The 26,170-nt window shown below is 40.2% G+C and overlaps 1 protein-coding gene across 1 annotated transcript; it reads left to right on the forward strand.

Moving 5' to 3' along the window:
- Window positions 1–980: 980 nt before the first annotated feature.
- On the forward strand, window positions 981–24,911 carry frem1a (Fras1 related extracellular matrix 1a; the record flags this gene model as incomplete). Its single annotated transcript, XM_079185172.1, has 36 exons — window positions 981–1,223; window positions 2,767–2,861; window positions 2,965–3,275; window positions 3,921–4,117; window positions 4,329–4,652; window positions 4,744–4,852; window positions 5,532–5,663; window positions 6,420–6,764; window positions 6,861–7,003; window positions 8,017–8,213; window positions 8,302–8,392; window positions 8,494–8,661; window positions 8,776–8,984; window positions 9,958–10,051; window positions 10,138–10,390; window positions 10,909–11,094; window positions 12,237–12,422; window positions 12,515–12,711; window positions 12,788–12,998; window positions 13,162–13,306; window positions 13,398–13,539; window positions 15,793–15,988; window positions 16,157–16,421; window positions 17,647–18,064; window positions 19,552–19,753; window positions 19,835–19,979; window positions 20,065–20,194; window positions 20,329–20,401; window positions 21,606–21,755; window positions 21,976–22,184; window positions 22,276–22,323; window positions 22,399–22,584; window positions 23,174–23,305; window positions 24,216–24,331; window positions 24,483–24,568; window positions 24,695–24,911. 36 exons carry the CDS (start codon window positions 981–983, stop codon window positions 24,889–24,891), a joined length of 6,531 nt encoding a protein of 2,176 aa, XP_079041298.1. The 3' UTR covers window positions 24,892–24,911.
- Between the last annotated feature and the right edge of the window lie 1,259 nt (window positions 24,912–26,170).

Here is a 26,170-nt window from a genome sequence, read left to right on the forward strand (position 1 = left end):
GCGGGGCTACACAGTGATTGACAGGTCACTACCACAGCGTTGTCCGGTCTAGGTGTTGTCTGCTTTTTCGTCTTCCAACTTTAACCCTTTCACAGCGTGTTTTCAGTTCATGAAAGTTAATTGTAACATTTTGGTTGCCTAAAAATGTCTTATTCAGTTGTACTTAGCTCCAACCTCTAAAAACAACAGTGGTAAAAAAACATGTTGATATGCAAATGAATTGCTTTAAATGTTGCAGCCAGAAGGAATTGTGGGACAGCATATCTCCTTTCCATCTGTAAAGGATGGTCCAGTGTTCCCTGTACTAAAGCATTTACAAAATTCAAACAGCTCGTAACATGGCTGCCACTTAGATACTTCTGGGTCAATTCACCAGTTAGGAACCTTCCAAAGACAAAACAAGATGTTTCAACCGTGGCCCTGATCTCTTACAATCACAGTCCACTGACTTCTTCATGTATCATCATTTGATCAATTGTCACAACAGAAATTACATTTGCTTCTTTTCAAAGCCTTCTTGAAATGAAAACGTTAGTATTGCCAATAAAATCAACAAGCGCAGCTTTTACTGCTTTGAATGCAATATCTTTAGATATTTAGATATCTCATTTGGTTCCCTCAAATGTTGAGGTGTTTCTGCTTTTCTTAATTTACTTTGTGAATGCTGTGTTTTTTGCATTTCCTTCCAGGCCACCTACAGATTACAGTGATAGAGAGTACATTAATAAAAAAGACATTCTTCATGTAAGAAATGCTAAACACTGACATTTATTAAATTCCTTTACAGCTCCTGACCGACCATGTGAACTGGTTAAAAGCTTGGAGACACATGCCGCAATAAAATCATACAACCGCAGCAAAATGAAGCTTCTTCTAAAGAGAGCGACATCTTGGATTACTTCCTTCTCCAATTGAAGTGTGTTTCTGAAAGCTTTAGTTTGGATCCAGTGCTAGAAAACATCAGCTTGTGCCCGACAGCGATGGGTTCACAGGGTCAAACACTGGCCTGGACCTTGCTTCCAGTGCTTCTGCTGGGAATGACCTGCTCATCACATGGGTCCTTTGTGAAAGTCAATAAGGGTGTAAAGGTGAAACGGGGTCAGTCAGCCTACCTCCAGGATGGTGACCTACAGTTCCATATTCCCCGTCAGAAGGATGCCTGCAAGGTGGAGGTGGTGTTAAATGAGCCCATAACTCAACGAGTGGGAAGAGTCATGCCTCAGGTAAAGGAAAAACCCTTTTACAATGTTCCAGGCTATTTACCTTGTGTTGTAAAACCAAATGGAAGGCATGCATTACACTTCCATAGCACTGTTTGACAGCGAACATGTAGGAAACCATGTAAGGTATTATTAGTGTTGTGGTAATGATGACAAGAGCTCAGTGATGGATTGAGCAGATCATGTCCCTACTAAATGTAACTGGCCCTCAGATCCCACGGTTGTATATCCCAGCACATTAGGCCAAGGTGAAGTGTGAAAGCTTTGTTCAGGACCTTTACTGTCTACCCTTCATCCTATACACACCTGGCTTGGAGACATATTTCCATGTCTGCAGCAGCCTATTCTTCAGTCAATTAAAGAGAGGTATTGTAGGGAAGAGAGGGTGGAGGGACCCCTCTATACTTCTTCCTTTGTTTTCCAGGTTGACAGGCCGCCTCCTCTCTAATGAGTCTGCGCTGACAGATACAGTCATCCGTTGACTGTCCAGAATCAGAGCCATTTTTCATGATTAAAAGTACAAAATCATTCGCCATAAGCTCTTTGAGTAGCCGGAAGACTAGAAAAGCTCTATACAAGTACATTCTATTCACCATTCTCAAGTCAGGTATCATCATCTGCCAAATGGTCTTTGATTCAGAGCAATTGGAAATGCATTTTAGATATTAATTAAATGGTTGCTTGTTCCATTCCAATTGTCTTTAATTTCCTGATCATTTCCTAGTAAGTTTCTTGGAACTGTAATATGAATGTAATGTAGCTTAATTATAGGGGAAATGGAAATGTCCTTTAAAGTAAAGCTACATTGTAACCCAAGTAAATATAAATGCATTATCAATTACACAACACTTTATTCTCCAAATATATCAATATGTATTTTGCCTGTGGAAATGACACATTTCATGTTCAGTTGACCTGCTGTGTTCTGACTAGAAATCTAGATTACACTAACCGCAAATACAAATCTGGAAAACTATTGACACTATCTCTGTTTAATCCATAATTAGTACCAAATGACATTGTTCTACAAACTTATTGGGCATTATTAGGACTGTAAATGAATTGATACTTTAGTTTCTGATTTGGTATTAGTTCATTGGAAAATAACCTTTGAGTGTAGTTTAAATCTTACATCTGGTCTTAAATCTGTTACCCTGTGGGTTTTTCATGAAAACATAAAAACACAAAACATTTATTTTGTCTTCCAGTCTGAACATAATGGAAGCTGTTATCATGAACACACTGCATGCTCAAATGTTAAAGCAAGATTATGTACATCTTGACAGAAGAAATAACAAATTTTCCTCTTACAAAGAAAAAAATTAAATTATAATACAATGAAACCTTGCAACCTTGCAAAGTTGTTACAGCCTCACTTGGTCTGGGTCGCTTGTATTAGTCAGCTGACTCCTTTTTGTCACCACAATTGTGTCATATCCAGCAAAAGTTGTTACAGTTTAACGATGAAGCTAGCAAAGCAATGTCCAGGTAGTTCTACACACCGTAGTCCCAACTCACTCATGTATTTGATTATTTATTGCTGCAGGTATTTGATTGCCACTATCTGGCTGATGAGGTAAAGTACATTCATAACGGATGTCCATTGTTAAAGGAGGACACTGTCAAGCTTCGACTATACAGGTAAAACCCCTGGGTATCCTTCAAATGGGAAACATGCTTATTGTCTTTCTTTACTGTTCTTGCTGGTGTGGCAGTATCATCATATTGTGATTTGTCTGACCAGGTTCACAGAGACAGAGACATACATGGAGGTGTTTTCTCTCCATGTGGACATTATGGAACCTGAATGCAGCATCATAAAGCTGGGGCCCAAATCCCTGGAGGTTCCTGAATTCTACGGCTTCTCCGATGCCGTGGATGGCAATGTGGTGTCCTTCCATTATGAGCAGAGGTCTAGTCTGGAGTGTAGCATCCATTTAAGTAGCCATGACACCCACCTGCCAGCCCACGGCCAACTGGTCACCGGAGAGCCAGAGAAAGCTATGAAAAGAGGGGACGAGCCAGAGAGCTTCATCCACCTACGCCAGCAGCTAGGTAACCTATGAGACTGCATGGCTGACAGCCGAGGGTGGAAGAATCTCCATCCCTCCCTTATCCATAAGTGCAGCGAAACAATCCACCAATAAAAGAACAGATTTGACCCAGAAATAACAGCAACACTATTAGCTGGTTATTAACTTTGTAAAGGTTTTAAAAGGTGATTTCATGCTTTGAGTCCTAATGTGTTGCACCAGCAGCCTCTGCATTATGCTCTAGTTGTAGAACATCTTTAAATGTTTGTAGGTTAAACACTCCTGGTAAAAATGGAGTATGTGGTGCTTTCATCCCTTCATTCTGTCTGTCCTGGTCAGACTCATTGGGGCGTGGCTGCCTGCCACAGTGTATTTTTGTTAAGGTACCAAAGGGGGCACCAGGTTTGATATTAAATCCCATACAGAATGATGTCATCTGTAAAAGAATAAAGACTGTCCAGATTTGGCAGAATAATGTTATTTATATGTAATGTAAGTGGTAATGGATCAAGAAAAGACCCCTGTGGCAACTGATTACTGGTGAAAAGATGGCTTGGTTTAGCACTTTACGCTACAACAGACTGTTGTCTCTCTGTAGAGTAAATGTGGAACCAGTTGAGTCTGCCTTTACAAAAAGTGATCTAAAATCTTTTGTGTAATTATTCAGATAATAAAGCCAGAGCAATGTGTACATCTGAAGACTGCCTGAAAGGTCTGAAGCTGGTGAAGTTCACCAAAATTCCCTGTGAGGACTTCCTTTTGATGGGGCTGAGGTATCAGCACATAGACCCTCCATCTCCAGACGTTGACTACATCGCAATCAGACTGGATCTCATGGACACCCGTAGTGGCAGCACATATCAGGTCCTTTACCTGTTTTAATGCATTTTTTAAATGTATTTCTTTAATGCTAACAATTGTGTATTTCTTTGTTTCTAACTACTAGTACTAGCACTGTGATTTTAGTATAAACAACTTTATTTTATTTAATAATTTCTTTTGCTCACAGCTTTAAAGTTTTTATGACAAATATATAGGAAATTTAGTTTGAAGTGCATTGTGTTCTTCTGTGTAGTCTGAACAGGCCTGGATTCCAGTGCATATAGTCGGTGCCTTGACCAACCAGCCTCCCAAACCGTCCTTCATGTCCATGTTTATCCTTGAAGTGGACCAGTTCATCCTCACTCCACTCTCCACTGCTACACTAGACATTGAAGACGAAGAAACTCCCAAACAACTTTTGGTTTTCAACATCACCAAACCGCCCGTGGACGGCTTCATCACCCATCTGACCGATCACACTCGCCCAATCTCCTCCTTTACATGGCTCGATCTCAATGACATGCTCATTGGGTATCAACCTCCGAACTCCTCAAACACCCAACGCAGGAATTACGAGGTAGCTTTTCCCTTTCGTATGCTTTGGGCAGTATATAAAACAATTAGTTTTGTCAGCGGTCTCTGAAAGTCTTTGTTGTCTTCCCCTACAGATGGAATTTGAGGTTCATGATTTTTTCTTTGAGAGGAGCCCATCAATGACTGTTCACACGTCTGTAAGGAATGCAGACACGAATGCACCCAGGGTGTCTTGGAACATGGGTATGCTAGCATCACATTGCAAATGCACAAAGCTCTTTCAAACACATGGAAGCAGTTGAGTTGTTTATGTAATAACTTGTATAACCAGTTCATTTTAACAATGATCACTTGTGTGATAACACCATCAGCTCCATGGAGCTCTTTAGCCTCTTTTAGCAAAATGTTTTTGCCGAAGTCTCCTCACCTCTCATCAATCTCGCTTTCAGATGCAGCAGAACAGCTGTTTTCAGCTTTGAAAAACTCACTGTACACTATCTCCTAATAACGAACAGACAGAAAGTCAAACATTTTGCAGCCAAAGAGCCACATATTTATCTCAGGAGTTGGTGGAGACCAAAACAGAGCTTAAAGAAGAGTGAATATTGGACTTGTGAACAGAAACAAAACTCAAATGAATGCTAATATTTTTGTCTGTTAATTGTTAGTCAAATGCGAGTTTTTGAGAGTGATCATAAAAATAATGAACACAGCATTAGGCAAGCTTTCTATGTGAAAATTCAAATAGCATAAATCTAAAAGCTGTGAGACCAAAGACAAAATAATGTCCGTGTAAATGTGTCTGTACTGTACTGTCATTAGAATTTTTAACTCTCTGGTCTTTTTTGCAATCTTTCACAATTAGTCTTTGCATGTAGTATACTTAGCTAAGTAGCGTTTCTAAGGACAATTTGTCTAATAGGCCTCAGTCTGTTGGAGGGTCAGTCTCGGACAATAATGTGGGAGCAGCTCCAGATTGTGGACAACGACAACCTGAATGCTGTTCGTATCGTCACTGTGGACGGCCTGCAGCATGGACGACTCACTGTCAGAGGTATACACAACAACTGCCAGTGTAAACAGACAAAATGACATCGTCTCTTCAATCTGGTTACCTTAATTCGATTTCTAGCTCACTCGTGCTAAAATCTGTCTGTCTGGGCTACAGATATGTTAACCCATTATAAGCTGGTGCATCATCAGGCAGTGTACAATCAAACCATAAGACAACAGTGACTAGGACTAATTCAATTCCAAATCAACAAGCTGACATGTAAAGTGTAGGTTTAGTCTTTTCATAAAAAACAACAGCGGCATTATGTAAACAAACTAGCATTTAAAGGGTTAAAATTCTGAAAATGAATGCATATCATCAGGGCCGAAGATGGTTAAAAAAATGTAACTCAACGAAAGTAAAAAATAATATTAATATATAATTCTATGGCAGTTTTTTGATGCAGACATTTGTGTTCTTCAAGGACATCAGAGCAACATTTTAAAAGGATGCACGAGTGTTAAAGTGAATTGATGTCTATTCAGGTTGCATAGTATGTCAATGATGTGTATAGTTCAACCAAAGAGAGATGTTCCCTTTGGTTGTTTCATTTAGATAGTTTTAGTAGCATATAAGAGTAAAAGTATCTCACTTTAACATTTAAAAAGCAAAGATTACAGGATATCCTGAAATAAATATAATATAGTTAAATGAATACAGTTTATGTAGCATAAGTATTTTTTTCATCACATTTACTTAAATTCGTCAGTAATATGATATTGATATCATCACATATTCAACTTTTTTTTTATCCAGGGGGAAAGGGCTTCATGTTTAATGTCAATGACATCAAAACGGGCGTGGTTCGCTATCACCACGACGACAGCGACTCCACCAAAGACTTCATCATCTTCCGCATCACCGACGGCCACCATCAGACCCGACACAAGTTCCCCATCAAGATCCTGCCGAAGGATGACAGCCCTCCGGTCCTCATCACCAACATGCTGCTGGAGGTGTCTGAGGGCCAGATGGCTTTACTGAGAGGCTCCACCCTCCAGGCTTCAGACATGGACTCCAGCGACGACTACATCCTCTTTAACATCACCCGCCCCCCACAGGCAGGGGAGGTTATGAAAATGCCAACATCAGGGCTCACAGGTCAGACGGATGGATTTTATTTTCTTATTTTACCCTACATGGAGTTTGTTTTATTTATGAATCAAATCATGTCATGTTTCTGTTGGCTTGAACCAGGTTATCCTGTCAGACACTTTCTGCAGAGGGACCTGTCTCAGTCCATGGTTTACTATCGACACCTAGGAAACGAGGTGTTTGATGACTCCTTCGAGGTGGTGCTGTCTGATTTCCATGACCCCCCCAACCTGTCAGAGCCTCAAGTGGGTAACAGCAACATATGACATCTAAATGAATGTCATTTTGTGAGTTAATCAAAGACAAGAAAACTGAACACCATTTCAATTTAATCTCAATGATCATTAAGAAATCTACATTGGATTTCACTAACTGGCCCTTGTGAGGTCTACTTTTGCAATATTATAGTGTAAAATTGATCAAATCTGATAAAATGAATATGTTATTTATTGTTATCTTTACAATTTTCCCAATTTCAATGTAGAATTAATTCATCATTTAAATACTTTTCAAAGTCCTTTTTCACTTTGACTAGAGTCAGTCTACTATTGTGGGAAACACTGATAATATTGGCATTTTACATTCAAATGGTCAGATTTTAAGATTGAAGAAACAGATATGATAGTAGCTCAGTTCACATAGGTGGCTATTTGGCTTCGAAGCTACACCATAACCGCTCAACACAGAAGTATGAATTAGCTTAAAGGTCATGTAGCCTGTGAGCTGTACATAGACTCAGTGGTGCTTTGAGGTAAATACCAATGTCAGCTTACTAACATGCTCACAATGTCAATGCTAACATGCTGATGTTCCGCAGTAGATGTTTATCATGTTCACTATCTTAGTTTAGTGAGTTAGCATACTAACATTTGCTAGTTAGCACTAAACACGAAGAACAGCTGAATGTCTAGTAAATGTTGTGGTAATTCATCCGCTGTCAAGACATTTGACTAAAACCAAAGCTGCCAACCTCAAGCTTACCAAAGTTATTGGGCCCATGAATGGCAACAAATTCCATAATAATCCATTTAATTGTTGCTGAGATATTCAATCATGAACCAAAGTGGTGGAAAACTGACCCACCAACTGAAATAATTGCTGTCTCTTGAACTATGTTGCTTGCATGGCTAAAAAAAGTAAATGAAAAAAATCTATGGAAAAAAAATCCATAGTCTAGGATTTAAAAGTACTACTTTGCAATGAAATTTCATTTCTGATCATGATTTCTGATTCAGTAATCCATATGCTTGTGGTGCAGGTGGTGCTAGTGCACATAGAGCCTGTTCCAGACCAACCACCTAAAGAGGTTCCTGGTTCCAGTCGGTGTCTTGTGATCAAAGAAACAGAAGTGGTCCATATAACACGGCAACAGCTTCACTTTGTAGACCAGGAGTCTCCAGACAGTGAGCTCACATATACGGTTACTACTCCGCCTTTGTACGCTGGTCCTCACAGGTTAGTATGTCCTCACCTTCAGAGAACACAGTGGACACCAGGGGGAAAACATTCCGTCTGAATTTTGTGCTGTTGTCTTCATGAGCAGCAGTCCAGATGCTGGGAGGTTGTTCTTAGTTGACAGCATACCCAAATTCACCAAAGACTCCAATGCACCGGTGCTGAGGCTCTTCACACAGGTGATTATTTTCATTTTTTATTCAGGAAAGCATTATAGCTACATGCGTCGAGGCTAGCAAAAAAAAAGATATACATTTTATAATTTTATGTTTTTTTCTAGCATGCCGTGAACTTCATGAAAGTAGCCTACATGCCTCCAGTCATGGACATCGGCCCTTACCCCCAGTATATCCAATTTGTTCTCTCTGTAACCAACCTCTTGGGCAAAACGGTCACTGGGATCTGCTTTAACATCACTGTGGTGCCAGTGGACAATCAGCCGCCACAGGTGAAAATGAAAGTTTTATCGTAATGCATTTTAATGTATTGTTCCCTAATTAATTGCATGTGGATGTGTTTGTATATACATATATATATAAAGTGTGGGTATGTTCTGTTTCAGGTTATTACCAACCCTCCGACTGTAGATGAAGGCGGGCAGTGCTGGCTCGGCCCTGAACACTTGCTGCTGTCAGACGTGGACTCCGTAGAAGAAGCCCTGCAGGTGGTGCTTCAGAGGGAACCGCAGCATGGAGCTCTGCAGCTCGACGGCCTCGCGCTGAAACCGGGCCAGGCTTTCACTGTGCAGGACCTGAAAAGCCTTAAAGTTAGGTCAGACATCCTGCTTCAGTTGTTTCATGTGGGCATAGAATTTAATATTCTCCTCTGACACTGCATCAACAAAAACTGATCACTTGGATTGCGTTATATTGTACAGTTGTATCTAATAAACTGGTCCATCAGTATACATCTGGGGACTGTTGTAGGGGTTTTAGCTCAAAGCTGCAAGAAGTGATATCTGACCAGTAGAGGGCAGAACAAACAGAGCCTTTGTATCCATCAAGTTATCAAGGCTAACGTGTTAGCAATCAAACTGCTAGATATTTCTTCACAGGAGTTTGTGGAGACCAAAACAGAGCTAAAAGAAAAGTGAATATTGAACTTATATCTTTCAGATTGACAGAACCAGGACTCCATAAATGCTAATGTTACTCTGTGTCTGCTAAATAGACAACTGCTTGTCAAAACGTTAGCCATATCAACTTAATACGGCCATGTTCTGTCAAACTTAGCTTGTTGTGGAGTTCTGCTCCTAAATGGCCCAAAAAAAAAGAGATTAGTGCTGCTTAAAACTGAATTCACTAATCAATGAAATAATGTATCAAAACGGTGATTCAAGTTGTGTGCTTTTAGAATAGCTTTTTATATACTAACATTAAAAGAAGACCCAAAGCACCATTACTAAGACAAGCAGTGTTCACAGAACATATTGATGTAAACTCAGTTCCTAGATTAACAATATAACCAGCTCTCATAATCTAATAATCAGTGTCAGTTTATTGCTGCGTGTTCTTAAGAACACTGTGAGCCAATAGATAAACATGATTTTTGCAAATCCTGACACATGCCAAGTGTCACCAGCTGTTATTTGAATTAAAATAGAATGGACAGTGACTCCAATTACCCAAGCTGATTACAACATTTACATTTATTTATTTGTATCCTCTGACTTTGATTCACACTACAAACGTGTTGATTTCATCACTCATCAAATCTTACTTTTGTCTGTCATTTGTCAAATCAGGTACAAACATGACAGCTCAGAAACTGTAGAGGACCACATTGAATTCACAGCGACAGATGGCTCCAATTCAGTCAGTTTTTTCCTGCAAGTGAAGGTAATAGAAATGGATTTACATTGTTGCTCTTCGAAAAATGGAAACATTAATTGTTTAACTCGCAGTGACTTGCATGTCATCTCCAGGTGTTGCCCATCAATGACGAGGTCCCAGTGTTGGTGGCTGGTTTGAAACCGGTTCTCAGCTGTGCAGAGGGGCAGGAAATAGTCATCACAGCGGAGTACATCTACGCTACTGATGCAGACAGTGACAACAGCAGCCTGGCCTTCCTGATCGCCCGGCAGCCCTATCATGGCGTGGTTCTCCGGAACTCCGTCGTGGTTGATCGCTTCATCCAGGCAGACATCACTGCGAGGATCATCACCTACAAACACACAGGTGGGCAGCGCGGAGTGGGCTTAAGGCTGAAGTGTTTACTACTCTGTCATTATCGTTTACATTTTGTGAGCTCCCTTCTTAGAAATTGTCAACTCTCAGCAGCTGCAGTACAAACATATCTGTACTTTACATCACTTTCCACATTCAAGGAGCGATATTGAAACCCAAGGTTGCTCTATCTTTATTTGCACAATATTTATCCATCTTTATATAATGGAGTGCATTTTCATGATGTATTAATAAAATATTAAACTGCTGAATTCTTGTTTAAGCTCCTGGTGACCCCTGCCCTATGCTGAATTGGTACTTATTTATATATAGGCCTATATAGTTGCTCCATTCTCTTCATTATCATATAATGACTGAGCTCATTCTCAACATTCAGAGCTGTACATATTTCTTTTTACAAAGCACCAGATTATGTAACATATACAGTAAATATCTTAGAGCGATAAACAAGTGAATAACAACCCAGTAGGGGCTGTCTCTAAACATACTTCTTATGCTTGTGCTTTTAGGACTGGAGATTGGACTCACTCCTCGCCATGACACCATCACTTTTGTTATATCTGACGGAGGAACAGAAAACTCTGCTTTATGCTGCGCTGAAGAAAATCTCACCAAGTTCAGACTCAGTCTGCCTGTGTATGACCTCCAGATCACAGTGTTTCCAGTCGACAGCCAACCACCTTCTCTAACAACAGGTGGGCCATTTTGAACTCAAATGGTGTCCAGAGAACCAGCTCCGAGTGACAGTGCTTCATCGACATTTCCTTCACTCTTTTACACCGTAGGCTAAGTCTACACCTCCATTATTTTAATCTGTCTTTTCAATGAGAAATATTATCATTTCATAGCAGTGGAAACACAGATGTATTACCATTGATCGTTGCTGTGTATTATTAGCACAAAGGTTTTTACAAATTGATATCTGTTGATTTCTGTGACAAAATAAATTGAAGCAACATATGTGACACATACAGTATAAACCTGTTCAATGTATTTCTTTTGTTTTGTTCAAAAGAAATATTTACTTACATTCTAGTTTTGCAGTACGAGGATACAACAAACCTTCAGGAACAGCTAGATTTTTATATCCACAAAAACCTCTATGCACACTTAGCATTTAGCTAGCAGCTACATTTTATTATTTTTTTTTACGGGATTTTTAAAAGTAGTGTGAGAATTGGACTTAAACTTAACAGGTGGACACAAACATGACTCTAACAACTGAATACTAATGTTGCACTGTGTCTGTAAAAGGTTTAAATAAGCATTTGTTTGCTGAAGCTAACTTGTTAGCTTGTTAATAATGCTGGTGGCTTACGATTGTTTTTCTGTATCAACAGTGGATTGAGTGACTAGTTTGTGAAAGTTGTCGGGGAGGTTTTTTTAGCCTCTTTTAGCTTCATGTATAATATTTCTCAGATGCAGGTGAAGACTAAAACAAAGCTAAAAGAAGAGTTTATATCAGACTTTAATTCAGCAGGCAACGCTTTGTTAACTTGTTAGCCAGCCTAGTTTATTCTTCTCAATGCACAAAATGGAGGACCCCTTAAAAGGATAAGGCTCATATGAATCTTCACTGATATTTTGTGTCAATTGAGAGATTTAAAAACAAACATATTAACAAATAACAAAATATAGTTGTTAAAGCAAGTAAAGCATACTTCTAGAATCACCAGAATAAAACCTGAGAAATAGAAAAGAAATTAAATATTTAAAAATGTTAATTTGGCCCATGACCAGAATGAATGCTGTGGTTATGTGGTTAATCATTTTGTCAGTTAAAGAAGTTTTTAAAGCATGATGTTTAAGGATGAGTTGTGCTTTTTTATGTTTGTAGGAGACATCTTTACGGTGGATGAAGGTGGTTCTGCCCCGATAACTGCATCTCATTTGAAAGCCTTTGACGTGGACACTGTTCTGGACAAACTGGTGGTCAGTCTCATTTCATCGCCCCAGTTCGGCTACATAGAAAATGTCCTGCCCAGTCCTGGCTTTGAGAAAAGCAACACGGGCATAAGCATAGGTAAGCATTATGATGTATATATATATTATCATCAGAAAGGAGAAACACAAGAATATTTCATGTGTTTTTCTGTCTAACCTCCCTTTCCACAGCTTCCTTTTCATACAAAGACATCATTGACGGGCATGTGAACTACGTACAGTCCAGACACCAGAGGATGGAGCCCACAGCTGACCAGTTTGTGCTCTGTGTATCAGACGGCAAACACAGCTCTGCCCATGTCCCCTTCTACATTCTCATTAACCCGACCAACGACGAGATCCCACAGTTTGTGGCTCGGAACATCACAGTAAGTTTTTGTGGTCCGTGTCACTACTGATCAGATTTTGTTGGTCCAATATTCATTGATGTCCTTTGATGATGAGGTGCGAGAAGGAGAAATGAAGCAGCTGGACTCATCAGTTTTACATGCGGTGGATCTGGATGTCCCCAAGGACAGCCTGCTCTTCAGTGTGGTTAGAGCCCCGCAGCACGGCAGCATCGTCACTCACGGCAGTGAAAAGTCAGCCTACAAGAGACGACAGGCCAGTCCTCAGTCCCTGGTGGTGGACTTCACAATGACAGATCTTTCAAATGGTAGTTCTTACAAGACAGTGCTAAAGCTTGTTTCACACTTTCAAATTCAGGTCACTGATTATTTATCTGCTCTGGGTTACAGTTAGTCTCAGTGTAGCTGTGGTCTAAATAATTTAAATGAGTTGAAAAAGTCAAATAAATCTGAATGGTCATTTGCATTTAGGTATGGACCTGATGTACATGCACGATGACTCAGAGAATAAGGAGGACAGTTTCACCATTCAGTTGACTGATGGCAGGCACCAACTCCAAAGACAAGTGATGGTTAAAGTGCTGCCAGTCAACGACGAAGAGCCTCGCGTCATCAGGTAACATCTTTAATACAGTTCCTGCTTAAAGTGAGTCCTCACATCATTGTGTGAAAGTAGCTGGACCTTGTCTTAATCCGCTGTCCCTCAGGAACAATGGACTGGAGGTGGAGGTGGGAGAAGCCAGGCTTATTTCCAGCGTTGCACTGTTGGCACAGGATGGTGACACTCCTTCTTCACAGGTCATGTACATATTTGACAGTGTTCCCACCCAAGGACTACTTCAGTTTAAGGTTGGTGTAGTGCCATCAAACGTTAGAGAGAAACACTAGATGTTGTGATATTATGTCCCCAGTTTAACTGTGTTAAAGGGCCAGTGTGTAGGATTTAGGGGATATTAGTGGGGCGACTGTTGCTCAGTGGTAGAGCAGGGTCCTCATTCAATCAGAGGATCGGTGGCTCGATCTACCGCTCCACTACTCCATGTCGATGGCAAGACACTTAGCCCCAAATTGCTCATACACATTGATGTATGAATGGTTAGTTAGTGTCCTAATGAGCAGGTGGCACCTTGCATGGTAGCCCCTGCCATCAGTGAATGGGTGTGAATCAGTGAATGATGATATGTAGTATTAAAGCATTTTGAGTGGTCGGAAGACTAAAAAAGTGCTATACAAGTACAGTCCATTTACCATTTATTAAAAGAAATGTTATATAGTATTCGTAACTATGTTTTAGTTAGTTTATAATCATCTGAAGAATTATTTTTTTTTCCCTGCTAGCCCTTAATTCAGTGGGGCTTTGTGGCACAGCGGGACTATTCTTCTTATTCTCCATCTTCCGTACAAAAGTTTGACGCGCTTCTCGTCCCGGAGCGTTGCCAACACCTGTGCAAAAAATACATACATAGGTGTTCGATGACTTTTCTCAGAGATTCGCCCAGCGGTTTTCCTGAAATTGTGAAAAACTGAGCAAAATTTCTCCATTGACTTGAATGGGGTTTCGGCTTGAAGAGAGCAAACAAAACGCTTAACTTTGGGTCCATATTGACTAGCCATACTGTAAAGTAAAAAATATTCAAAGTTTAAAATGTAGACAAAACGCTGGACTTTATTAAGCCACATGGGCATTTTGATAGTTAGCACAGTTTTCATCACAGATTAAGTTTCAGCAAAATTTTGGGTCCGTTTCAGATTTTATAATGGGTGTGTATTTCACGGCTCGTTTAATGCTAGAGTAATGACGTCACGGTCAGAGTGGAGCAGAGCATGAAAAGTATTCTGTGATTTTTCCAAATAAATTGCTTCCAGTCCCACAATTTTTACTCTTTATACACCACTTTTGGTCAAAAAGCTTGGAAATGTTGTGTTGGTCACAGTCAAGTGTCAATGGAATCCAACAGACTTACACATTTGGCTCAAAGTGCTGTAGAGTGACATGAACTCCAACCAACTGCTCCATTAGACTCCATGTTAAATCTGACCACTAATTTCTTAAAGAAAGCAAACAGTACCAGTTTAGTTTATTGCTCTGTAGCTCTCACTTTTAACACCACAAACATAAAAACCACATCACGTGTACATAGCACGTTCGGCAGAGTCTTATCTCTCTCATGGTACCCGTATGTTGTTGATTGGACTCATGCTTTTGGTATAAAGGGCAGAGGTTTGACTGTTAGTTTTGTTGAAAATCCCTGTATAGTCTAACACATCTTAATTAGCCTCTAACACATTACATTACAGTCATTTAGCAGACGCTTTTATCCAAAGCGACTTACAATTCAGTACCTATCTATACACCATAGGCACATCTACGGGAGCAATTTGGTGTTAAGTGTCTTGCTCAAGGACACATTGACATGCGACTAGTGGAGCCTGACCCGGGGATCAAACGGCCCTGCTATCCACTCTGCCACGGTCAACACACAGGTGCTCCAATCACCATGGCAACCAGTGACACACATGCACCCAATCACACAGGAGTTTGATATGAGCTCATTAGTGCAGTTTATGAACACACAGAGACAGACACGCACAACACACACACACACACACACACACACACACACACACACACACACACACACACACACACACACAAACACACGCACATGACTTGGAGATATTCAGTCAATTCAGTCACATTATGATTATGTCTCCTCTCCCCTTCTCTCACCCACCCAGTCCCACCCTTTCAAAATAAAAGCCCCACAGAGTGAATTCTAACTGGAATGCTTGTGATGAAGCCTGTCATTTCAAAACCTCTGTTTATGTGTGTCAAACATTATGATTATGTCTCCTCTCTTGGTAGAAACCAATGCTTGACTATTTTCAGTTATAAATAGTCAGAAAGGTATTGAACTGAGGAGTTGGATTGGCCAATCATACTGGGGACATTTATATAATGTTTCTGTCATGTATCCTAAAGGGGCTTTCACTTTTTATCAAATCCAGTCCAATTACCATTCGTTTGAGATATGCTGCTTAACAGTAGCTGCCACTGTAAACACTGCGGTGACACTGGTAGATGTTGTGCTCCTGTCTCAGGAAGGTCCGGACTGGAGGACATTGACAGCAGGGAGGAACTGCACCCAGGAGATGGTGGACATGAACCTCCTGCGCTATGTGAACACAGGCCTGCATGGTGCTAAAACACAGGACTTCTTTGTATTCTACTTGTCGGATGGAAAGAATCAATCGCCCCCACGGCACTTCCACATCTCTGTGAAAGATGTGGAAAAGGGTACAGGAATTCACTCTATAATTCTTCATTAGTCATAGGTTTGGTCCACTTGTGATGGGCTTGTGACTGCCAGGCCACACCGTGTTCCCCCTGCCCTCTGTCCACTGTTAATTCAAATGGATTGGGTTCCAGTGTTAACATAAATGTGTCTTCCACCGTCATTTCCAGGAAACATTGCCATTTTTGTGAAGCCGGTGAACGTCAGTCGTGGAGACCGTGTGGTTCTCACCACGGATGTGCTGTTGGCCACAGATGGCACAGAAATGCCAGAGGAGCTTCTGTATATCATCACTAACCCTCCGGCTCACGGACACGTAGAGTACATCAAGCATCGTGGACTGGCCATCTCCACCTTCAGCCAGATGGACATAGCCGCCAACATTGTGGCTTATGTGCACGACAACCGAGCCACCACACCCACGGAAACCTTTCAGTGAGTCTGGAGGCCATTTAGATTATGAAATCCCATCATTGTTTCCTCACATAACACGGTTTCGATGTCACAGTTGTTGGGTGTGAGAATTACAAATGTATAGTTCAGAATTGGATCCTATGCTAACTACATGGCACAGTAATAACATAAACCTTATTATTTTATTTCAACATAATGTGTTGACATTATTATTTACAGTCAAGATGTAATTAGTCAGGAAAGCCATGCCAAATAAATCTTCCTCCGTCCGTCATCCCTGGCACAATGTTAACACAATAATATCTTAGCTGAAATAGCATTAGCCTTGAAGCCTTTTCCTTGCTTAACCTAAACTTGGCCTGCCTTGTGTCGTCACTATAATTTGCTCAATCTTGTTCCCTGCTCTGTTTGACTGTGAGCTGCTAGACTCTCAGATTGTGCTTGTCCTAGTTGCGCTCACCAATTTACGTCAACAACACTGCAAGAAACCCCTAACAGTTTGTGGAACCTGGATTTAGTACCACCTCCTGTAATGATGACATTTAGTTCCAAGAACTGTTCTTGGGGCTGACCATAGAAGAATGGAAACAAAAGCAGAACTGAGAACAGACCCTTTTACAGTTTGTTAAATGTGATGACGTACGTGAGTGTGCCCACACAGTTTGTCATTGGAAGTACGGCAGAGTGCAGTAGCTTGTCAGCTGTGACAGGACATTAACCAACAAAGATTGCAAAACCTTCAGTATTCAAAAAGAGTTATAAGACATTGAAACAAGCAAGATGTTTTTAGAAAAGATGAATTATTATTTTTGAATAGTCATTTAAATAAAGCAAGTATTAGCAATAGTTTGTGATGAAGCATACTGTGTTAACATACCTAAAGTCTGGTGCAGTTACATTATGTTTTCCAGGTCAAACTTGAAAGATTTGAGAGCTAATAGCTCAAATTGTCACAGAATCCATGCACATAGCCATCATCGCAAGTTTTCTTGTTCAAGAGGTGAAAAAAAAACAAAAGATGTGCTTGGCTTGTGGGTGGAGCTCCATCTATTCATCCAGAATAATCTTGTGATCAGTACACCTGCTCTAAGATCAGTTGTGTGGTCAACATGACAAAAGAGCAGCACATTGGTTTTGAGATACTAACTATAGTGAAGAATATTTGATACCTGATTCATAGTTGATTTCTTACAGTGATCACATTTGTTCAGAAGCCTAACATCAAGTCTGTTGTATATTTTGCCAGGTTTGTTGTGAGTAATGGTAAAACCAGCCGAAATGGAAGCTTTGAGATCACAGTGGAAATGGTGGACCGCATTCTGCCGTCTCTGTCTTCCAACAAAGGCCTCTTCGTTCCACAAGGTGCCTTCATGATCATGGGTCCTGACTGCCTGGTCATGTCTGACCCCGACACTCCACCCAGCGCCCTGACCTTTGTCCTTCTCCAGCCTCCACAGTATGGCAGACTGCTTTTAGGAGGTACCACACTAACTGCTGGCTCCAACTTCACCCAGAGAGACATAGAGGAGCTGGAGGTAGCTTACAAACATGACGGGGGGCCGTCACAGATCGACCGATTTGCCTTTACTGCCTCTGACAGCACCAAACGGGGTTTCCTGCTGGACGGACAGCTACAAACGGAACCTGTGTTCTTTACTATTCAGGTAGGTGATAACGGGGGTCTTGTTCTCCAGCAACCTCAGCTGGTCAAAGGATGAGTTATGTACTGGGGATCCCAGGTCAGTGAGCCAATGGGAAGAGAGTATGATACCCAGGTGTGATTTCCTTTTGTGGCCTTTTCCATAAGAAATGTATTTAACCAGATGTAACAATGTTCATAATGGTTTTCTGCACAGCAGCCAATAATAACAATGTAGCCAACAAGCTACAATGCTAAATGCTAAAATGTAGCACAAGTAAAAATTCATAAAGTTAGCAAATTGACGTTGATGTCATCTATACAACAATATTTATGTGGAGCTTGCTAACATTAGCTTACTACTGGTCATGCCGGAAAGAAATTCCAAATAAGCTGAATAACACTAGTTGACGTGTGGCTGATGTTAGCATGTTACAAGGTAACGTGAAATTTATGTCCAGGGCCATAAAGTAATGTGTCACAAATTAACACTGAACACTTCGCAACGTTTGATTTTAGTGAATTTTCTTCATGAAGTAGTAGTAAGCAGCAGCAATTTATTTCAGTCCTTATCAACAATCTTTCAAAAGGTGGCTCAGTGTTAGAGTGGGTCATCCTTCAATCAAAACATCAGCTGTTTGATCCACTAGCCCATGTGTCCTTGGGCAAGCCACTTAACCCCAAATTGCTCCTGTAGGCTGTGCCTACGGTGTGTGAATGGGTAGTCAGTCCTGATGGGAAGATGGCAGCTTGCATGGTAGCCCTGTCATCAGTGTATGAATGTGTTTGAATCGATGAATGATGACATGTAGTGTTAAAGTGCTTTGAGTGGTCGGAAGACTAGAAAAGGTCTATATGAGAACAGACCATTTACCATTTACATAAACATTAATAAATAAAACAATAGGCAACCATTTCACTCCTAGGTTTAGGTTGTACAAAAAAGAAACTAAACAAACAAATAATATTCACCTCAGTTTTATATTTTACCATCTTATTAAGAAATGTATTTCTTGTTACAACCATTCACAACCAAGTTCAAGTTAACCCCTTGAACAGATACATCTATTCTTTATATTTGTCCTTACTCTTGGTTTTTTAATGCCTTAAAAACGAGTAACTACAATACAAAAATAACGACTAACATTTTTCTCTTTTCCATTCACCATGAGAGCGTACCGTTACTTGAATGACAAACACAGTATGACCATGTGAAAAATGGTAATCTCATATATTTGTTAAACTAAACTTTATACTTTATAGTAGCAAAGAAACTTCTTGACAAATAAAACTTGATCAAAAGATGTGATGTTCTGTGTGTGGCTGTCACCATATGCACCATTGATGCTCTGGTATATCAGTGTGCTATGAATCAGTTTGCTATGAAAAAATAGTAACATCTGTGTTTATCATTTGGGCTATGTCACGCCAAGTCCAAAGTACTTTTCAATGATCATGTTAATCAATGTTAATCAATCTCTACTTCATTAACAAACCATATATGTTTTTCAGATCAAGCTTCTGGATAAGTCGTGTCCTGAGGTTGTCAAGCTGCTTCCTCTTTGGAAAGCAGAGCCTCTTGACGACGGACGACACGGGATCTTGGTGTCATCTCGAGAGCTGAAGGCCCAAGACAGCGATAGCAGAGAAGAGGAGCTGATATTCAGCATTGTTCGACAGCCCTACTTTGGTTACCTAGAAAACATGACCACAGGTTGATAAATACCTTTTATTTCCATCTGCATCACAGCTGAGTTTAGAATGTAAAAAAAAAAGCTTGTGTTTGTTCTTGCAGGTGGTTTTGTACCACAGCACTTTTCTCAGATGGAGCTGAACAAGAGAACTATCGCCTACATCATCAGCCCAGACAGGGAGTCTCTCTCAGACAGCCTGGAGTTCACGGTGTCTGACCCTTTAGGGAACACGGGGCCCCCTCACATGTAAGACAAACATTGTAACACTGATTTCTATGACATCTTTGAAATCACAGTTTAGTCTTCATCGTTCTTGACCGTGCCTTTGCAGACTTGAGTTCAGCTGGTCCAGCGTGGAGCTGTCTCAGCCCGAGTACTCTGTGTGTGAGGAGCAGGGAACCATCTCGCTGGACATCATCCGGAGAGGAAACCTGGCAGAGTCTTCATTCATCACTATCAAGGTCTGCAAGCCATTAGTTATTAAAACTGCTCTTTACTCACTTTATATGTACATTGAACTCATCGGTCACCTGATGCTTGGCCTTTTTCTTACAGATTTTCAGACCTGTTTCTGTGTCATGTTTCTTTATCATAGGTGAAGGAGGTGACTGCCACAGCTGGAAAAGACTTCCTTATAAGCCCTTCTTCCCTCATTCAGTTTGATCCAGGTACAGTATGTCCTCATTGATGTAGAAAGCTTGCGTTATGCTTTTTAATTTCACAGATTTTACAAATAATGTCTGGTTTACGCCTCTTGGTTAGTACTACTCAGCCTGTAGAAGCCTTCTGTGGCTTTGGAGCAGCTTTGTCGAGTCTGAGATGATTACTGATGATGTCATCAGGGGAATTTTAGGCTTGAAGACTTTTTATTTCCATTGTTGGAAGTGTAGGATCCAGTGTTTTGGGTGCTTGACCAAGTATCATGCATGGAGTTTACTCAGTTTATCTAGGCCAGCTTGGAAGCTAGCACAGATAAATAAATTCCTCCACATTCAGCCAATGGGATTTTTCCATCAGATTTTGGATTATTGCAGAATATAAACTCTGTAGCAAACAAACGTTTAAGATACTTACACATTTTGTTAAGAAGATAATCAGTGTGTTGAGCATGTTGTCCTATAACCAGAAGGTATGTGGTTTGATCCTGGCGTTGTCTTTGAGCAAAACAAACAAACCCTAAACCTGAGCTCCCCGGGCTCTTCACAGCAGCCAACTGCTCATAAAATGTTTCTGATGCATTACATGCAGAGGTCACATTGCATGTATGTACCTGCATGTATATGACCATAGTAATAAAAGTCTAAGACAGGAAAAAGTCCCAAAAGTAAGGAGTGGGCCATTTACTGATGTATTTTATATCGTAGAATAAAATGTTTTAATCTCTTAAGCTTGTGGTAACCACTTACCTTATTTCAGGCATCTAATCAAAAACCCATTCAAACATCCCTTTGACTTTGAGACGAGGGAATCAGAAGTGCAAAAATGCTGACTCATTTCTGTGTTTTAGGACTCATTACAGAACTCTTTATTGACTGATACATGATACCATATATAGATCAATCTGTGAAACCACCCATCACAAGGTATATTTTAATTGGCAATAGTGGATGTTTAACAATGAAGACAACAATTCCCATGATCCCACACTACTTCACGACATCATCAGAGTCTGTCTTTTGTTGTTGTTTAGATTAAGAGACCCCAAGCTGCAGAAATACAGTGGGTTTATTGTTCACAAGAACTAAAACAACCATCATTCATTTCAGTTATTTAAGATTTGCTGCGAAATCAAAGGTACAAAACAGACAAAGCCACAATACATGAGACCTGCATCAGCTCTTGTAAAAGGTTGTGATGGTCTTGGCTTTGTAGGAGTGTCAAAGAGGAACTGGCAAACCAAGATCATTCAGGATCACCTTGAGGAGGCTGCAGAGCTGTTTGAAGTGCTGCTGGTCTCCCCTGAAGGCACAGTGATCGGCAGCGTCAAGAAGGCTCAGGTCACCATCAGGGACTCGGGAAGCGGTAAAAATAAACATCTTATAAGATACTGCAAGGTTGCATCTCTTCACATTATTCATTTTTTACATAGCAACTGGCCAAATATATACAGTATATATATATGTTTTACACTGAATATAAATCAACTATATGAAGTGTCCTTTATAAAGTATTTTTGAAACAAGATGGTGCCCGTCATTCTGATAAAAAACTAATAAGACTGTTCAAACTTAAAACACCACAGGCCAGTCCAGGCTGGACCAGGATCAGGAGGCTCCTGTTCTTGTAGGAAAAGAGGTTCGGTCAGACACGTACCCCCAACATGGATCCATTCAGCTAGAGAAGCTGCCCCTCGGCACAGAATCAGTGATCTGGACCCGTGGAGACAGCATCTCCAGGCCTGGAGCACATGTCCCAAAAAAAAAAATTAAAGTTATGGGCAACCCAAAGTCTGTAAGTACCTGTTCTTGCTGACCTTTTCCTTCTCATCATGACTTTGTTGCAGGCTTAAAAGTCTATAAACTGTTACTGCTTCGTCTTTCAGATTGCACCTTCATCCGTTTTTCAAAACGGGACAGACATCGTTTACACGGTAAGCAGCAGCTGGTACTAACTGACCTAACCGTAGAGTCAGAAGTCTTCATGTGTGTTGTCTTTTTAATTCCAGTATCATGGCATCATGCAAATGCAAGTAGAGGATGACACCTCCCCATCGAGGAAGGGCAGAAAGGCAAACATCCGTGTGGTTAGCAGGGGAGCACAACAGCAGGTGCCAGCTGTGCTTACTGAGTCAAAGTCAGAGCCTCACAGAAAGATCTTAAAACCACAAAAAACAGCACTGGCTAAAGGACATGTGAGTACAAATGTTACTGGTCCTTTTCTGTTTCTTGGGAAATGTGTGTACTGCTGAGTCAGCAAGGAGTAACTCTCTTTTGCCAGGATCTTTAGCTTTGTGACCAGGGCCACCTGGATTTGCTTGATAATCAAACTATCCATTTTGTGTCACTTCTTCTTTTTAGCTTACTAACTCTGGCAAACTCTGGTTCTGAGTAGTGAAACCAATGCAAAGATGCCTTAAACTTGCTTCCATGAGGGGGCGACTGCTCTTATTGTAAAAATAAATCTGATTGTATAGAATCTATGAGAAAATGACTCTACTTCTCTCTTGATTTATTACCTCAGTAAACATTGTAAACATGAGTTTATGGTCTCAATCTCTAGTTTCAAGTCTTCTTCAATACAGCATGATGTTCATTTAGTAAATGATGGTCCATTTAGAGTCACACAGACCATAAAGCAGGGGATGCTTTAGGGTGGGGCCACCTGCTTGTTACAAACTTTCTATCTCATATTTACACTGTTTTAGGGTATATCATTGTGGCATTGCATTTCAGTTAAAGCAACACTAAATTCATGTTCCTGTGACTTTGTATGGCCCGTAGGCTCAAGCTGATAACACCATACCAAAGCCCTGTGTGCCAGAACTGATGGGACTCCTGCATTTCAACCAGACCACCAATCAGCTCTTTCACTGCAATGGTGTCTCCTGGAAACCCTGGGCACCAACTGATCAGGTATTCAAGTTGACCTACTTGTAATTAGCATGCACTAGCTTCTTTGCATCTCTGGCAGAAAGATGTCTGACCTTCGCAATATTTTTCAAATAAGCATATAATGCTGTTTTACTTATCGTCGCTGTCTGGCGGAAACCTTGTCTCCATACTTTGTAATTTTTATCTTTTTTTCTGCGATTCAATGATGTTGGTCACCTTTTATGTATTTCTGTGAGTTTTACAATTCAACTGATGAAAAGTATTCAATATATCTTGTGGTTAAATTTGTAACTCCATTTGTCATCAAAATTGGCTTCAATTATTTGAAAATCACAGGCCTTTTTTAAAATAATTTCCAGAAAAGTAACGGTTTTGGACATAGAAGGTTCTTGCCAAACAGTGATGCTTTGTTCCTTATATACAGTTGAAAAGTTTAATCACAGTAAAGTTAATACCCATATTTCTGGCTTGAGCTGTAATTTGCTGAGATCGCAAAGTAAATTGCTGAGAAAGTTTCTTTATTTGCCATTGTAGACCAATTACTATGATATGAAGCCAATAATTATGATATGATGTTTTGTCTTGAAGGAGAAAAAAGCCTTTCTGACATACTTAAATAAATGTCAGAGATGTATTTTTAAGGCTCTCAGATCATCCGGACTGACAGTATATATAGACTTGGGTGTCGTCTGCATAGTGATGAAAGGACAATACTGTCCTTTTGAATGATGCCTGTAAATGTTAACATATAATGAGTGAAAGGTAGCAGATCTAGGATAGAACCTTGAGCATCTCCATATGGAATGTTTGTAGACGATACTTTATTCTTTTTCCTTGACAAAACGTTGATTGACCTCTGAAATAAGTACTTAAAAAACTATTTCACCTACATTCACCTACAAATGTCTGCCCATTCCTTTCTGAATCACAGATGGTGAGTGCTCAGATGTGTCCTCAGGGCTGGACCTTTCATGGTGGCTACTGTTACTCCCTTAGCACTGAGCACAAAGTCACATGGAGCACAGCTAACAGGGCCTGCAGAGAGAGGTACAATTTAACACGGAGCTTGTACACATTCTTTGTGTCAAAAGATAAACACACAGACAAATTGAGGCACAAAGCATGCTACTGATTAGTTGTCTGTCATGCATTAAAACTCTATCATCTGAATGATATGCACTATGTCAATTGATTTCAGATACAAAGGCACTCTTGCAAGCGTTCTCTCTAAAGTGGAAATGGACTGGCTGTGGGACTTCAGCAGAAGAAAACCATTTTGGATAGGTGGGTATCTTTGAATCATTTGTTGCAACACCATTCTGTTTTGTTTTTTCATCATTAAATACTTTTTTCCATGGTAGAGTACAACTTCTTCACTCTAACGTATTTATTGTTCTCCTATTGTTGAAGGCCTGAATGACAGGGATGGCCGAGGACGCTGGGAATGGGCGAGTGGTGAGCCCGTCAGCTACACCAACTGGAGAAAGACGCCCCCCCGGTCCAAAACAAACAAAAAGTGCGTCCTGGTGTGGAGAAGGGCAAAGTGGCAAATCAGGGACTGCAAGACGAGTAGGGGTCATCGCTTCGTGTGTTCAATAAAAACTTGATTTCAACAGTGTTTACAGCATCACAGCCATGAGCCACTGTGTTGTTTCAGAAGGAGGAAGGACTGATCCTCGGGACATTTAAACTGCAATACCAGACAACTTTCCAATAAGTATCAAAGAGAACTTTGCTGGAACTGTTTATATCATTTACATAACTATTGAAAAATATTGTTTCTAAAAAGTAACCTGCGACACTAAGTGACATTTTTTTAAGCTGCATTTATTCTAATTAGCCACTGAAAGTATTTCTTACAGAAGCCCTGAGAGGCAATGAGAAAAAAATCTGGTGATCCATTTTATAATTCTGATCAAAAAGTGTTTTCTCTCCTGTGTGTATGATTTAAAACAGGTGAAACAAATAATGGGTCAGATCAGTCTCATTATTAATAAATGCACATAAAGTGGTATTAACAAATGCATTTTGTGATTTATATATAAATGACTCTCTCCACAAAAATATTTTTCAATACACTCAAAAATAGTTAAAATCCACATATATAAATTAAGATTCAAAAATATATTTCTGACGCACACACAAATATTTCTTGATTTATTAAATGTATTAGAAAGAAGTTTAGTTGTTTCGTGGAGATTCCTTTCCATCCTGCTGCTGGGTTCCCACCCTGTGCATGACATAAGAGTATGGAGTGGTGCAGGGATGACATAGTTTTGTACGCCAACTCCGGAAGCTAGCATCCCACTGGTTCCAGTACAAAAAGCCAACAGGATATTTCGATTGGATTTGGGATTTTTGCAGAAAATAAGCTCTGTTGCAAACACAAATTTATGATACTTACAAGTTTTGTTCAGAAAGATAATCTTTACAGATGAACAATTGGCAGTGGAAAAAAACGAATGCTAAGGGTATAAACGAACACCACCACTCGCATGAGCACAAGTCTACACAACAAGGGTGTGAAGGTGGACTAGTTGGCATGATGATGTTTTGTACTCTCCTTTAGCCACTTGTTAGCAATCGCCTTTTTAAGACACGTTAAAGCTTCAAAATTCACAAGAAGGGTATCCACTAACATAATTCATATTGTAGAAGAAAACATTAAATTATCTTAAGCTTGTGTAAACCACAGACCTGATGTCAGACATCTGACAACAGACCCATTCAAAAAACACATTGAATTGAGACAAAGGAACCGGAAGTAAAATCATTTCCTGGTTTAAGGACTTATTCCTGCACCATCCAATATCCTTGGGGGGTCATGCTCATGTGATTGGTTGAAAATGGAGGAGGCATCTAATTGGCTACAGAATACTCCCCGTT

This window comes from Pholis gunnellus (genome assembly GCF_910591455.1).
Source record: "Pholis gunnellus genome assembly, chromosome: 23".
Lineage (NCBI taxonomy): Eukaryota > Metazoa > Chordata > Actinopteri > Perciformes > Pholidae > Pholis > Pholis gunnellus.